The sequence below is a fragment of the Idiotropiscis lumnitzeri genome, chromosome 17 (genome assembly GCF_059441095.1).
Source record: "Idiotropiscis lumnitzeri isolate Australia: NSW breed Sydney's pygmy pipehorse chromosome 17, RoL_Ilum_1.0, whole genome shotgun sequence".
Lineage (NCBI taxonomy): Eukaryota > Metazoa > Chordata > Actinopteri > Syngnathiformes > Syngnathidae > Idiotropiscis > Idiotropiscis lumnitzeri.
In genome coordinates this window covers 5844621-5859345 of record NC_142407.1, presented here as the reverse complement: position 1 = coordinate 5859345, position 14725 = coordinate 5844621, and the positions used below count along the sequence as shown (strand labels likewise).

Below are 14725 nucleotides of genomic sequence, written 5' to 3'. Positions count from 1 at the left end.
ACACAAGACAGTTTTCGGCAATTAACAATGTCTGGTAAACATTCTTTAACCTGTCATGCACTGAGGGAGATTTTAGTCAGCCCTCATGTCGGCTTTTTTGGGCGCAACATTCAAGGAGCTGGCACCAACTTGCATCTTAATCTGTATTTATGAACTATAATTTCGTATGAATAAAAATGCAACATGTTTTCATTTTCATTTCACCTATGATTAACTATGCTACAATAGTTGCCAGTTGTACAGCTTTACACGCAAAATGTATTATTTCTAACACAAGCTGAGCCTTTCTCCTCCACGGAGAATAATGCAAACGTTACTCTTACAAAGCAAAGAAATGAGGGCTTGCATTCTTAAATATTCAAAAGATTCACTCTCTGCTATATCTTTAATGGGCCACAAAACAGCACTTAGATGAAGCTCAGCATGCACAATGACTTCCTCAAAATGATGACATCGTTCACAATTCTTCTGGTGTCATTTTGAAATGTTCATACGTATTTTTGCTCCAATCTGTTTTAATACAAGACAAGATAATAACAAAAATGAAAAACTTAAGATAACAATTACGATAGAGTGATGGCATATTCTTTTAACTACTAAAAAGTGACGAGGAAAACGGAAATTAAGTCAATCATGTGACTATGTCCATTTGAGTCCAATTCACAACTTCTACAAATTAAGAAAAAAAAAACATGACCAGTAAAAAAAGTTGAGAAATGTGTGGATCATATTACATACTGTATCAGTGATCCAGGCTTTGGATCAATGCTGTAAAGTCAGAAAGTCTAAAAATTACAAGGCCATAACAGTCTTTACACATTGCAGCCCCCCCCCCTTAAAATACCAACAAAAAATGTGGAACGTCTTTTTGATACGAGAAAAAGCACCTTAGAGATCGGTACTTATAAATCCATGCAGTAATAACAAATGGACAGGTGAATGTGGTGGACTGGTTGGTAAAGTTAACGCCATAACAAGTCTACATATGTATTTGCTTTCCATTATTTGCAATAATAAATATACAAAAAAATATACAACTTATTCATCTTTAATTTTGGCAGAGGGAACGTTCATTCCTAAATTATCCATCTATCCAATATCTATACCGCTTCCCCTCACTAAGGTCACTGGGGGCTGGAGCCTATCCCAGCTGTCTTCGGGCAGTAGTCAGGGTACAGCCTGAACTGGTTGCCAGTCGATAGCAGGGCACACATGGACAAACAAACGAACAACCATCCGCGCTCACACTCATACCTAGGGGCAATTTAGACTGTCCAATCAATCTGCCATGCATGTTTTTGGAATGTGGGAGGAAACCGGAGGAAACCCACGCAGGTACGGGGAGAACACGTAAACTCCACACAGGACAGCCGGAGCCGGAATCGAACACACGACCTCTGCACTGTGAGGCCATCGTGCTAACCAGTCACCCACTGTGCCGCATTCCTAAATTAACACACTGAAATTTCGTAAAGCGGTTGCATGAAATAATCTGATAGTTAATAAATCGACTACTTCTCTACTTGAAAAAATGTTATTTGGAATCAAATACATTTATTTCGTGCAACCATTTGAGTAAATTCAACACACCATTTTTTTAAGATACTAAAAAATTGAAAACCACCATTTGCAAGTTTGAAGGACACAAAGAAAAAAAAACAATCCATGAAGGTCTTGCTTCCAATACTATGACAGCCATGAGCGACAGACGTGTTTGCTGGTCTCTCCATTATGAGTACAACGGGAAACACCCAACACGTTCAAGAAGTGTTGCTCATGGCATTATTACCGACACCCTCATGGCTTCCTCTTCCACATGTTTCCACTTGTTTGGAGGGATCCATCGAGTCCCTCAAGGTGTCATTTAATTGAGATTCAGTCAATTGTTACTAATTCCAACCCATCTGACTGCCTGCTGTTGAAAACACAAACTAAACCAGAATTAGGTTGGACTAGCACACGACATCCCTGAGAACTTAGTCATCTTTTCCATCTATCGTTCTCCAGGTATAATGGTAGCTGATGATGTAAATGACGCGGAACAAATACTTTTTCACTGAGACATTATGGAATTTATGATTGATAGCACGTAGCAATGCCTGACGGTGTCATTATGAATGCACGTCAATAAGGCTGATTGAAGTAACTCCAAATGTCAGTAATCATAATAAAGTTTTAAAGCGTTAGCATAAAAACTAGGTGGTGCGCTTGCCGCATATTGTGCAGAGCAGATTCTGTATTGTATGTAGTCTGATTTTTATTCATTTTTCCTCATGACGCTGAAGTAACAGGGCGAGGCGGTCACTTTTTAAAAATAAAATATTGTCGTGAATTGGGTTGTGTATGCTGTTGTGTTTTGCTGAGCTATATTATTTCTGAGTTTTCTGAATGCATCACGTGACTCGCGGGGACGGGATGGGTGCGCAAGTAAGCGAGGGGAGCGGACTGAGAGGGAGTGAGGAAGTTTTGTGTGACTCTTGACTAAAAACGCTTGTTGCTCTGTTGTTAGCGTCGGCTATGGCCACAGTAGCCGTGTTGTGATAACAAAAGGGATGTAACAAAACTTCTGATGTTCTATCTATGGTAGACGTTACACTATTTTTTAGCCTTGAATAATAAGTAAATTGGAAGTAGTGCAAGTTATTTTTTTTTCTTTCATCTCTGCTGTCCGCCACGGTCTGGTCCAAAATGTTCCTCGGACCAGTAACGGGCCGCCACCCAATGGTTGGTGACCCGCGCCTTGTATCATCATTAAGACACACTATAGTGATTTTTTATTGCAAATTAAATCACCAAACATGGTCCCCGTAAAAAACATCAATTTTGTGCTACCAAGTCAGAGTGATCACATCTGCGAGAAATCTTTCACTCAATTTCCATAGAAATGACATTTAAAAACGAATGAACGCAAATTGAAGTGATGTTGATCACCGCATCAGCTGGCAAAGTCTGTCCTCTTTGGCACTCAAATAGAAAAGATTGCCTCAATATATATAATTTCAATTTAACTTAATGAACTGAATGAATTTGCAACTTAATACTGCGTCCCTGTTTTGATTCACTTCTCACTCTGGCTGATGTCTAAGAGCACGGATGAGGTCATACAATCTTGCAACTCATTAGTTGGCGTCATTTCTTACTATTCTCTATGACACTGCTTCCTGTTAGTCATTCTGATAGAAAAAACATGAATTCTAGCGGACGTTACTCCTCGAACACAGGAACAATGTTGCGTAACATGTTGGATTGAGGCTATTCATGCTCCAAATATATGCGCGTGCTCACGGAACTGTGAGGATCATTGTGTGCTGACACTGAGGTTTTGTACGGCACTAAATGTCAGGGAGGATGCCGCAGTTGAACTACATTGTATGGTTGGGTATGGTCGCTTCAGCTTTGTTAAAGTAACCCGGAGAATTAAGGCTGACAGAAAGATGAAATAAACACTATACATACTGCCTTGACAATCACAAGATTCACGAGTAATTGGTAAAAGAGGGAAGACGTAGCCTATAAGACAATCTAATGGTACCTTGGGTTGAGAAATAAATTCAACAATAATTTCTTTTTTTTTCTAGGGAAAAGTATAGTTGCCGGTAGGCAGATTAAATAACTTTAAAAGGGAGGATTAATCGTCCTGTGAGTAGGCTCACTTAGTTGAGGATTTGAGGACTTTTTGTTCCCCCGGTAGAGTTTGGCAGCAGCCGCCATGTGGTCCGCCCTGCTTAAAAAGCACTTAACCTGCAGTTTATAAATTAAATAAGCCTTTATCTTGCACATTTTATAGTAGCCACAGTCTGCAGCCCAGGGATAACGGTTGTTTCGGGTCGGACCTTTGCGTCAAGCTATTTTAACCTTTCTGCTCATTGACTAAGCAGTCTTTTTATGACTGAATAAAATCAAAGTGGACAGACAAGAAAGAAATCCAGTAGAATGCCATGCATTCTGCGATGCTGGTCGATTGGCACAGAATGCATTTACATTACACGGTGACATTTTCGACATTTAACATAATCCATCCATCCATTATCTGTACCACTTCTCCTCACGAGGGTCGCGTTGGTGCTGGAGCCTGTCCCAGCTGTCTTCGGGCAGTAGGCGGTGTACACCCTCAACTGGTTGCCAGCCAATCGCAGGGCACACAGATCATAATTAATAGTAATGTAAGAGTAAGTCCCTTTTTATTCTTATTTTTGTAATATATTGAGAAGCCAAAACCAGGACAAAGACTTGCTGCCTGCTTTCCAATCCCCCAATAAATTCCATTTAAATGTTCATTTTTTTTTGTAACCTGACGTCACACACATAAAAGTGTCTCAACATATACTGTTTCAAATCTCTTTTTGTAACATTTTGTAACAGAAGCATCCTATACGAGCCAAAGAATTAATTCTCCCTCACATTGAACGTGGGTATAAATGTGGAAACATCCAACCTGTGTATTATGTGCTTGGAGCGCAGGTATCCCAGGGCCAAAGCCAATTCGCAGATGTACAGCTTGACCGTGCTCTCGGAGAAATGCACGTTCTGCTGCAGATGATAGCGCAAGTCTCCTCCAAGGAGCAAATCCACCACCATGAACATGTCCTCTTCATCTTGGAAGGAATACCTGCGGGAGTGGAAGATGGGATAGAAGTGAGCAGTGACACAGACATGCCGCAGTCTGGGATTACGATCCAATTTTTGGGGTTTCTTGACCTGTCAACCCTTGGCCTTTCATACTTTTATATAACGATTGACTTTTTTTGTGGTGACAAACCATTTTGAGCAATGCATGCCCCTGCTGTTACAAACCGTTTGTTGCCTGTAATGCATGCATTCATGAAACAATACATACACATTTTCTTGCAAATAGAATATTCAATATTCACACCTTTAAATCGGCAGCATTACTCAGGGGTAATAATGCTCCATGTTGTCAACCATCACTAGGCTGCCGCTCCGCAGAGAGGGAGGAAGTCCAAATCAGCATGCAGCTCACTGCTTTGCTGTTGCAATGATTGCCATTCAAGCTTCTCACTGAGGCCAAACTGCTCTTTCCCTTCAAAAAGATAAACTTGAAGCATTCAGCCTCATTCAGACATAACCACACACTTAGACTGGCAAGTTGTGTTGTTGTTTTTTAACACTCTGATCTAAATGTTATTCTGCTTGCATGGGTGGTGATTTATTGAGCTGACTCCAAATTGTTTGTTAGGGCTCAGATAATGCTGAGACCACTTCACATCTGATTGGCCTCCCAGGGCGGAAATAATATCTGCCGAGGTTAGAAAGAGGATACGTACATTGCCTTTGCACTTTTCGGCTGCAGAACGGCTACCACAGGATTAGAATTACATTGTGAGTTTCTGTTGGTGCATCAATTGAAAGCAGGAAAAGTAAATTAAATAAATAAATTTTATGTTTGATGATGATGACATTGTGAATGTAAAACATACAGAAAACATATACCAATTATAATTATCAGCATTTCATCATTTTCCATGTTGTAGAAACATATCTCTGGCATCGGGTCAAAACCTTGTACCTCCAAAGTGGTAACACTTTCAATGTGGCTTCATTAGACTGTCATCGAATGACACTTAATTACATCTGTCTGAAGGATTCATTCATGTTCATGAAAAGTGTCATGTCATGATTATGACAGTCTTATGAAACCTCATTCAAATAAAGTGTTACCAAATATGGTATTGTACAACAGCATTATGAATATGCATTTACCTTAAATTCAACAGTTTTTTATTTTCATTACATCACTCATTTGCAGATAATTTCAAGAATGCAAAATCCAAAATTTTAGATACAAGAAACTTGTTGAGGTTGTAGCCAGAATAGTGTGAGCATTTGAACAATATTCCACCACATTGCTTATTTCAATAGCCTAATTTTTTCTCTATAGCTCACTCTTTCCACCGATCTTTCACAGAGAGTAAAGGTTATAATGAGTCCAGCAGGGGGGAGGGGGGGGGTGTAAAAAGCCATGAGAGGGCTAATTGGAGGAGAGTAACGAGGAACTAAGCCAGAAAGAAGTCAGATGGAGTCCGAGCTGTCACATGCATTTCAAAGACACATTTACTTGCTTGATTGACAGCTATTAATCCGTGGCAAATGTAAAACGATGTCCCTTAATCGGTTCTGGTTTCGGAATCTCGGGTTATGCAAGCTGTGTGAAGCTTGGAGCTTCTTGCTTGGATTTTTTTTCCACTTCAACTTCCGACTACATTCTAAAAAAACAAGCATGTGAGGTTGTGAAGGTTGGTAAGTGATAAATCTAAATTATTGCAAAATAATTGAAAAATGACAAATAACCATAATGAGGTCAGGCGCTATAACAAGTACTGACTGCTTTCATTATGTTTTTTTCCCCCAAATGTCCTTTCAGTCATATGATGGATTTTGTACAACACTACTTAGCTGAATAGAGTACATGGTGAAAAATAACGGGGTGGACAAAAGCAAGTACAAACACTTCATGTTCTTGAACATCCATTAGCAGCTTGTTGCTTTTTTTTTATTCACAGAGCAACTCAGAATAAGGACAAGCACTTCTGGATGTCTTTCTGGCACCAAGACAGCTTTGGTAACATTTTCTTCCTCTAGCTGTCCCTGTTTTTCTGTCTGTCTTGTTGCACCTCTCCTATCACATGTGTTTGAATGTGACCGCTCTGTGGCCTCTAGACAGCCAATCCTGCGGGAGCGCATCCTCCATGGAGCTTTTAGAGAGGCAGAGGCACCGCAGGCCACGTTGATAATGGAAGTCTTGCAGGAGCTTGCAGGATAATGTCCTTACAAGGGACTCCTTTCAAATGAAATAGAAATCCTGCGCAACGCCTGTCAGTTCATCACAACATTACTGTCAATTTTTTGCAAAAGGAATTCAATTATACACAGTGAATTTCGTTGAGTACATTTTACTGCCAGAAAAAAAAAGACTATATTTGGTCCCAGTAAACAGTCAAATTTGAGTTTAACATATTCAGCCTAGAATTCAACATAAAATTTACTCTGAGAATTTATGTCCATCCATCCATCCATCATCTGTACCGCTTCTCCTCACTAGGGTCACGGGGGGCGCTGGAGCCTATCCCAGCTATCTTCGGGCAGTAGGTGGGGGTCACCCTGAACTGGTTGCCAGCCAATTGCAGGGCACACAAAGACGAACAACCATCCGCGCTCACACTCATACCTAGGGGCAATTTCGAGTGTTCAATCAACCTCACCTTCCATGTTTTTGGAATGTGGGAGGAAACCGGAGTACCCAACGGAAACCCACGCAGGCACAGGGAGAACATGCAAACGCCAAACAGGAAGGCCGGAGCCGGGATCGAACCCATGAACTCTGCAATGTGAGGTCATCGTACCAACCAGTCGGGCCACCGTGCCGCCCTGAGAATACATGTGTTTAATAATATTTTAACCTCAAATTTCACTAGATGATTATGTGACCACAGTTTAGGTAGATTTATTCGAATTAGTGCTGTCAAGCGATTAATGTTTTTAAATTAATCAATCGCCAAATATTCCGTGACTAAGTGCGATTAATCAAATTTTTCGATTACTATTTTTTGTGAAGCTTTTAACAGGTATTTGCTTGAATCACATCTCGTAATTAATGCAAAAATCACCAAACATGTGACAAGGGTGCTGTTCGGCCGCAGCCGACAGCGTTTGGTGGACTCTAAAAACGCTGACCAGGAAAGGAGGTTTCGACAAGATGTTTATTGTGTCCGGCAGCAAGCAATTAATCCACACAGAACCTACTGCATGAATCTGCAGGGGAGCTAAGTAGAGGCAGATCTCGTAACTTACACCCGAGACGCGCGTTTCTCCCAGCTGGTACGGCGCGCGCCGGGGGGAAACGCCCACTCGCTGAAAGCAGGTAAACAAAAGCACGGATCGTAACAGTACCCCCCCCTTAACGGACGCCCCTTGGCGGACCACCTGGTCTTGAAGGGTGAGCGCGGTGATAGTCGCGGATGAGGTCGGGACACAGGACCCAGGAGCGGGGAACCCACTGACGATCCTCCGGGCCATATCCCTCCCAGTCGACCAGGTATTGGAAGCCCCTTCCCCTGCGCCTGGAGTCTAGGATCTCCCAAACCTTGTATGCTGGTGCCCCGTCGATGATCTCTGGAGGAGGTGGGGGGGCGGAGGGTGGAACCATGTCGCAGGTAGGTGCCGGCTTGATCAGTGAGACGTGGAAAACCGGGTGAATCCTCATGGTGGGGGGCAGCCTTAGTCGGACGGAGACGGGGTTAATGATGGCCTCTACTTCGAACGGGCCCACGTACCTTGGGCCCAGCTTCCGGGAAGATGCCGCCAAGTTGAGGTCCCGGGTGGACAGCCACACCTGTTCCCCGGGTTGGTAGGCGGGGGCCGGTCGCCGGCGGCGGTCCGCGATGCGCCGATTGCGTTCAGCTGTCCGGGAGAGGGCCGCCCTGGTCTCCTTCCATACCCGGTGGGCCCGCTTGAGGTGGCGCTGGACCGAGGGGATTTCTTCCTTGCCGGCCTGGGTGGGGAACAGCGGCGGCTGGTACCCGTAGGCGGTCATGAAGGGCGACCGCCCGGTGGCCGACGAGACCAGGGTGTTGTGGGCGTACTCTACCCAGGGCAGGTGATCGACCCAGGTCGAGGGCTGGCTGTGGCAAACGCATTGGAGGGCTGCCTCGAGGTCCTGGTTAGCCCTCTCGGATTGACCGTTGGACTGTGGGTGATAGCCCGACGACAGGCTTGGCGTGGCCCCCAGTGACCGGCGAAACAGCTTCCAGACCCTGGAGACAAATTGTGGGCCGCGGTCAGACACCAGATCGTCCGGAACCCCGTGCAGTCTCACCACGTGCTGGACGAGAAGGTCGGCCGTCTGCAGGGCGGAGGGAAGCTTGGGCAGGGCGACGAAGTGGGCTGCCTTGGAGAATCGGTCCACCACAGTCAGGATGACTGTCTTCCCTCTGGATGCGGGAAGACCTGTGACGAAGTCCAGTGCAAGGTTGGACCAGGGGCGGGCAGGGACAGGCAAGGGGTGCAGTAGTCCCGCTGGTGGTTGGTGGGAGGACTTGTTGGCGGCGCAGGAGGGGCATGCTCGAATATAGTCTGTGACGTCGGCCTTCAGTGAAGGCCACCAGAAGCGTTGCCCGATTAGGCCCAGGGTGCGGCGAATGCCCGGGTGACAGGCCAGCTTGGACGCGTGACCCCAGGTGATCACTTCTCCTCGGAACTGCGCTGGAACGTAGAGGCGGCCCGCGGGGCATCCGGCCGGGGCGCCGGTCTCCTCCTGCGCCTCTCGAATCTGCTGCTCGAATTTCCATTGTAGGGCCCCCACCAGACGATGAGTCGGGACCACGCTGGGCGGGCCCCCCTTCTCCTCTTCTTCGGATGACGTGTCACGGCGAGTAGCTCTCTTGGGGCATGAAGCCACGCGATGACCCTGGAGACCGCAGTAGAAGCACACCCCCGTCCTCCGGCGGCGCTCCCGCTCGAGTGGGAGCAGGCGTCCCGCGCCCAGCTGCATCGGCTCCTCGGCGGCTGCTGGCTCAGGAACCCGGAAGGTGGCTGGGTCGGGCCAGCGCTGTTCGGCCACCCTCTCGCGGCTGCGCTCTCGCAGGCGGTTGTCCAGCCGGATCGCCAGGGAGATGAGCTCCTCCAGCGACGAGGAGTCCTCTCGCACGGCCAGCTCGTCTTTGAGTACGGAGGTCAATCCCCGCCGGAAGATCGTCCGCAGGGCGCAGTCGTCGAAGCCGCTCTCCGCAGCCTTAATGCGGAAGCCAATGGAGTACTCCGTGACCGATCGGGACCCCTGGGTGTAGTCCAATAGTTCGGCACCCGCCTCCTTTCCCCTGATCGGGTGGTGGAAAACCCGCTGGAACTCCTCCAGGAAGGCGGGGAGTGACGACCGAATTTCCGGGCGAGCGACACTCACGGCCATGGCCCACGCACTCGCTTGGCCAGTCAGGAGGCTCATCATGAACGCAATCTTAGAGCTATCGTGGGCGTACGTGAGGGGTTGCTGGTCGAAAATCAACCGGCAGTGGTGGACAAAAACGCAGCAAAGGCCGGGCTCGCCACCATAGCGGCTGGGGTGTGGCAGGCTGGGTTCTCTAATCGGCAGTCCCGGTGGGGGCGCGCCGGACGCCGCGGCGCCCGGGTCTGAGCCGGGGGCGAACGAGGGGCCTAAACGAGCATCGTAAGTCTCTAGGTGTCGTGCCATGCGCTCGATCGCTTCGCGCAGGGCCGCGAGCTCATTGCCCTGTTGACCGACTAAGCGTCCTTGATTGGCCACAGCTGTCATGATCCGATTGCGGTCAGCAGAGTCCATGGTTGGATTATTCTGACAAGGGTGCTGTTCGGCCGCAGCCGACAGCGTTTGGTGGACTCTAAAAACGCTGACCAGGAAAGGAGGTTTCGACAAGATGTTTATTGTGTCCGGCAGCAAGCAATTAATCCACACAGAACCTACTGCATGAATCTGGCAGGGGAGCTAAATAGAGGCAGATCTCGTAACTTACACCCGAGACGAAAACAGACAACGAAAAGCGCTGGTGGGCGCAGCCGCACCAGGAAAGAAAAACGAACACCAAACTTAAAGCGCTTGCAAGGCAAGGAAAATACATAAACGAGAATGGCTTACCGCGGAAGGGAAAGCAAAGTCCAACGAGCGAAAATGCAAACAGAAAGCGAGCCGGCGAATAGCTGAGGCTGAGGCTGAGGCTGAGGCTGAGGCTGAGGCTGAGGCTGAGGCTGAGGCTGAGGCTGAGGCTGAGGCTGAGGCTGAGGCTGAGGCTGAGGCTGAGGCTGAGGCTGAGGCTGAGGCTGAGGCTGAGGCTGAGGATCAAACGAGCAAACAACACACGGAGCAAGAAGGGCAGAATCAAACCGTGGACCATGAGCATGAGTGTCGCAGGATAATAATCCGACGCCGGTTGTTTCCCGGCGGCGGTTTAAGTAGTCCCATAATTAGTGGCGTGATCGGAATCAGCTGCGGGGCTCGTCCGCGCGTTTCTACCAGCTGGTACGGCGCGCGCCGGGGGGAAACGCCCACTCGCTGAAAGCAGGTAAACAAAGCACGGATCGTAACAACATGAAGTGTATTTTAAATCATAAACTGTTCTAATAGTTTTGTACCTTGAATACAATCTAAATGGAATCATCTTTACTGGAATTTTTCTTCTAAACAATTCGCACAACTTAAACAGTACATTTTTAAGCACCAACACTCCAGCAGTGTTGGTTTACAAGGCCCAGTGGTAACTTAAGCAGGATTTTTTTGTTCTGATATGATGTGCTAAAGATGTACTGCTGATATAGTACAGAGTTTGAATTTGGCTTTGCAAGATATGCAAATTAATTTTTAAGTAAATAACACTGATTTAACTGAGTTAAACTATTTAATCGCGTAATTCTTTTTAATTAATCCTCAGTTAATGCTTTAATTTCTACATTTCTATGATATGTTTGCTGTAAAATTTGAAATACATTTTATGCATTACATTACTACTGAATCAAATGCTTTTGTCATGTGGCGTTTTTTTCATCAGAAATCGCTTTTGGTACTTAAGGAGGGATAGGAGAATGAAGAGCGGACGTCCAAGAGTGTTGGTTTGTAAAAGACTTGCTGCTACAAAACAGGTTCCCCCCGAAGCCATTTAAGCTTTTACTTTTCATACAGTTGAGTCCTGTAGCCGTTACGCAATTTTTTATTTTTACATTCTCATGTATTTGTTAGTGTGGTTAGCTTTAGAAGATGTAGCAGAATGGAGAGTTTAAGCAAAGCAATATCTGGATTTGACTGAGCAAGAACATTTGTTCTTTGTGTTTTTGAAATGTTTCTTGCACAAATGTCTGAAAATTATCCGCGTTTACTTGGACTAACATAGATGACAGGAATGGCAACAATACCACAACAATAGTTGCTGAGTCAATATGGAAGCAATGCAAATGCACACTAACTGCTTGTGATCATCTTTTGATTGATGTGATGGGCAAAACTAAACTTTGGTAAATAACGGATGATGATGGATACAGTTGTTTTGCAGTAAATGTACATGCCAGTTCTGTTCGGTGGTTCACCTTAACAATTTTTTGGGGTCTTAAAGGGGAAGTCAGGCCCCCAAAAAATGTTTGGAAAAATATGTTCTATATGCCACCACTGGTTTAAACACGGCATTCTAACTGATAATGTGTTTGTGTAATCTGAGTTAGGCAGGAAAATTCACCCATTTTTACCCATCTTGGAGGCGGCTATTTTGTCACTGAAAATTATGTCACAGTTGCTCAGGGCTCAGCTAACGACCAATCATGGCTCCCCTGTTTTCTGAAGCTCTGCCATGATTGGTTGTGTCCTGAGCCCCGACAGAAGTGACAAAGTGGCCACCCGGGAGATGAATAAAAACGGGTGGATTTTAGTGCTTAACTCATATTCCGCAAACACAATATTAATCAGAATGCCATGTTTTGACTAGTGAAGGTGCATCGAGCATATTACTGTAAAGAACATTTTGGGGTTGACTTCCCCTTTATTTTCAAAATAAAGACGCTTAGGCATACTTTCAAAAGTACACCGTTGTAGGTTACCAAACAAAAGTAGTTCTTGCGAAAGTCTTCGCAATGGACTTTATATACATTTACTTACTTCTATTATGTTTTAGAGTTTCCCTGTTTAGGATAATAAACAGTTTACAGTTTAGCCTGGAAAAAGGAACAATCGTTTACTTTGTCGACCAACAGTAAGCTAAAAAGGGTTGATTCATGAAAAAAAAGAGCAAAAAATCTTTTGCATTCACAGTCCATGAAAGGAGAGAAAATATGTTTTCCTACACATAGCTGGGTTGGTGCGGCTCCTTTGCCAGCAGTCTATAACCTTGAACGCTTAACTCAAGACAAACATGTGCCAGCTCAACACAACCGAGAGAGTGGGCGCGCAGGCAAGTCGCTGACCCAAGCACATCTCCAGAGGAAACCACCCCTCCCAAAGGGGGAGTTTCCACAGCCAAAAGCATTCTCTTCCAGACTCCCCCCCTCCCCACCCCATGTCGGACGCAGCATGCCAGAAAGAATGCGTTGTCATTGTTTGTCTGATCAGTAAATTGCCCGCATCTTGAGCCTCCTCCATGCTCAGCTGTCCTTTCCTATATGCCATCAGCTCTTTTCGCTGTCCCTCCATCCTTGACTTGTTTATAGCTGTGAGATGTATTCTTTTGTTTTTCTTTTTTTGCCCAAAGTAGTCTTTCTGCCAGACTAGCGCAGTGTTTTTGAAAGATATGGAGAAATATAATGATGACCTACGTTTATATCTCGGAATCCAATCCAAAACAGCAATAAATAATAACAAAGTGTACGCATTTGATTCAATGGGACTGCGAATGATGGAGGAGGTTATTCAGTTTTATTCAGCCTTGCCAGTCTTTTTCTGTCCTGATTCTCTGGAGTTTTGGGTGACAGAGAAGGTGCTTATCAAAAATAAATGAAACCTTTCAGACAGAAACCTAACAAGCCACACACATGAAGCACCTCTAAGACGTGATTCTTGGTCCTCTTTATACTATTTCAAATGACGATAATCAAGTTGTTTAAAAGTAGCCGATGACTCATGTTAATGATTCACAATCTGAAGCCAGAGGCTGTGTCCTTAAATTCCCCAAATGCGGTGAGGCAAATGGGATGCAAAAAGTTGAAGCTGAAGATGAGCAAGGAAACGAACGACATTCTTCCTTTTTGCTCCTTCAAAGGGACAGATGACGTGCACGGAGGACTGTGCGTGCTCATGACTCACAGCTACACGGATGCAAGGGCCTTTGAATGGGTCATTCTCTCTGTTGTGTGTATTTCATTGCACTGATGGACAGTGTCACTACGACAGCGCCTTGGGAATCATTGAAATGGTTATTTTGGTAATGAGGGGGTGACAGTGGAAGTGGAAATCAATGACAGAGTGCTTCAGTGGTTTTCACATAATTGCTCTTACATCCATATGAAACCTAAAAGTCTGACTAAAGACCTTTTAAGACAACAACAATTTGTTGACTTTACCAGATGTTCACCAGGAAAGGATGCTCCAGGTTCTGCATGATCTGCAGCTCTTTCAGGACGTTCCTCACTTCGTTACGCTCCACACATTTCAGCTTGTTCATGTACTTCATGGCGTACATCTTCTTAGTGTCTTTCTTCTGCACAATGCAAACCTGACAAGAGCATAATTCTTTCAGTGCAAAATACTCTTCGGCTACAGATGACAATAACAATGGAATGAAATCATTCACATTGTTATTGTTTATTATGGTTATTGTCAGAGTAACAAACAAATGTATTTGATTGTTTACACATTAAACCAAAGAGACGAGCCCCTATTATTGTTTGTTTTATTGCTTGTTCCAAACGCCAGGAAATCCATGTTGCGTGGGAGAGGTCGAAGGGAACTCATAATAGTATACCTACACTTCCTCAGCGCGATCATGCTGAGCCAGTACAGGACTTTCCCTCAACTGTTACCAAAACTATCAGAACATATAATTTTCCAAAAAGATGAACAAATAAGTGTTGTCTTCCCTGTAATAGGGAATTCACCACCAAATGCAAATTCATTCATTGGAATTCCAGATGGAGCACTCAGTGATCCATCCACTAAGGTCGCAGGGGGTGCTGGAGCCTATCCCAGCTATCTTCAGGCAGTAGGCAGGGTACACCCTGAACTGGTTGCAACCATCCGCGCTCACACTCACATCTAGTGGGAATT

General features: G+C 45.3%; 1 protein-coding gene across 6 annotated transcripts in view; it reads right to left on the bottom strand.

Annotated features, from left to right (window-relative positions):
- stk32a (serine/threonine kinase 32A) overlaps positions 1–14725 on the bottom strand; it is a 50304-nt gene that overhangs the window by 23820 nt on the left and 11759 nt on the right. For all 6 annotated transcript variants that reach the window (XM_088280067.1, XM_088280068.1, XM_088280069.1 and 3 more), the window contains 2 exons: positions 14023–14174; positions 4436–4609 (listed from right to left, as the gene is read on the bottom strand). In XM_088280067.1, coding sequence (XP_088136193.1) covers positions 4436–4609; positions 14023–14174 — 326 coding nt within the window. The remainder of the gene's footprint in view (positions 1–4435; positions 4610–14022; positions 14175–14725) is intronic.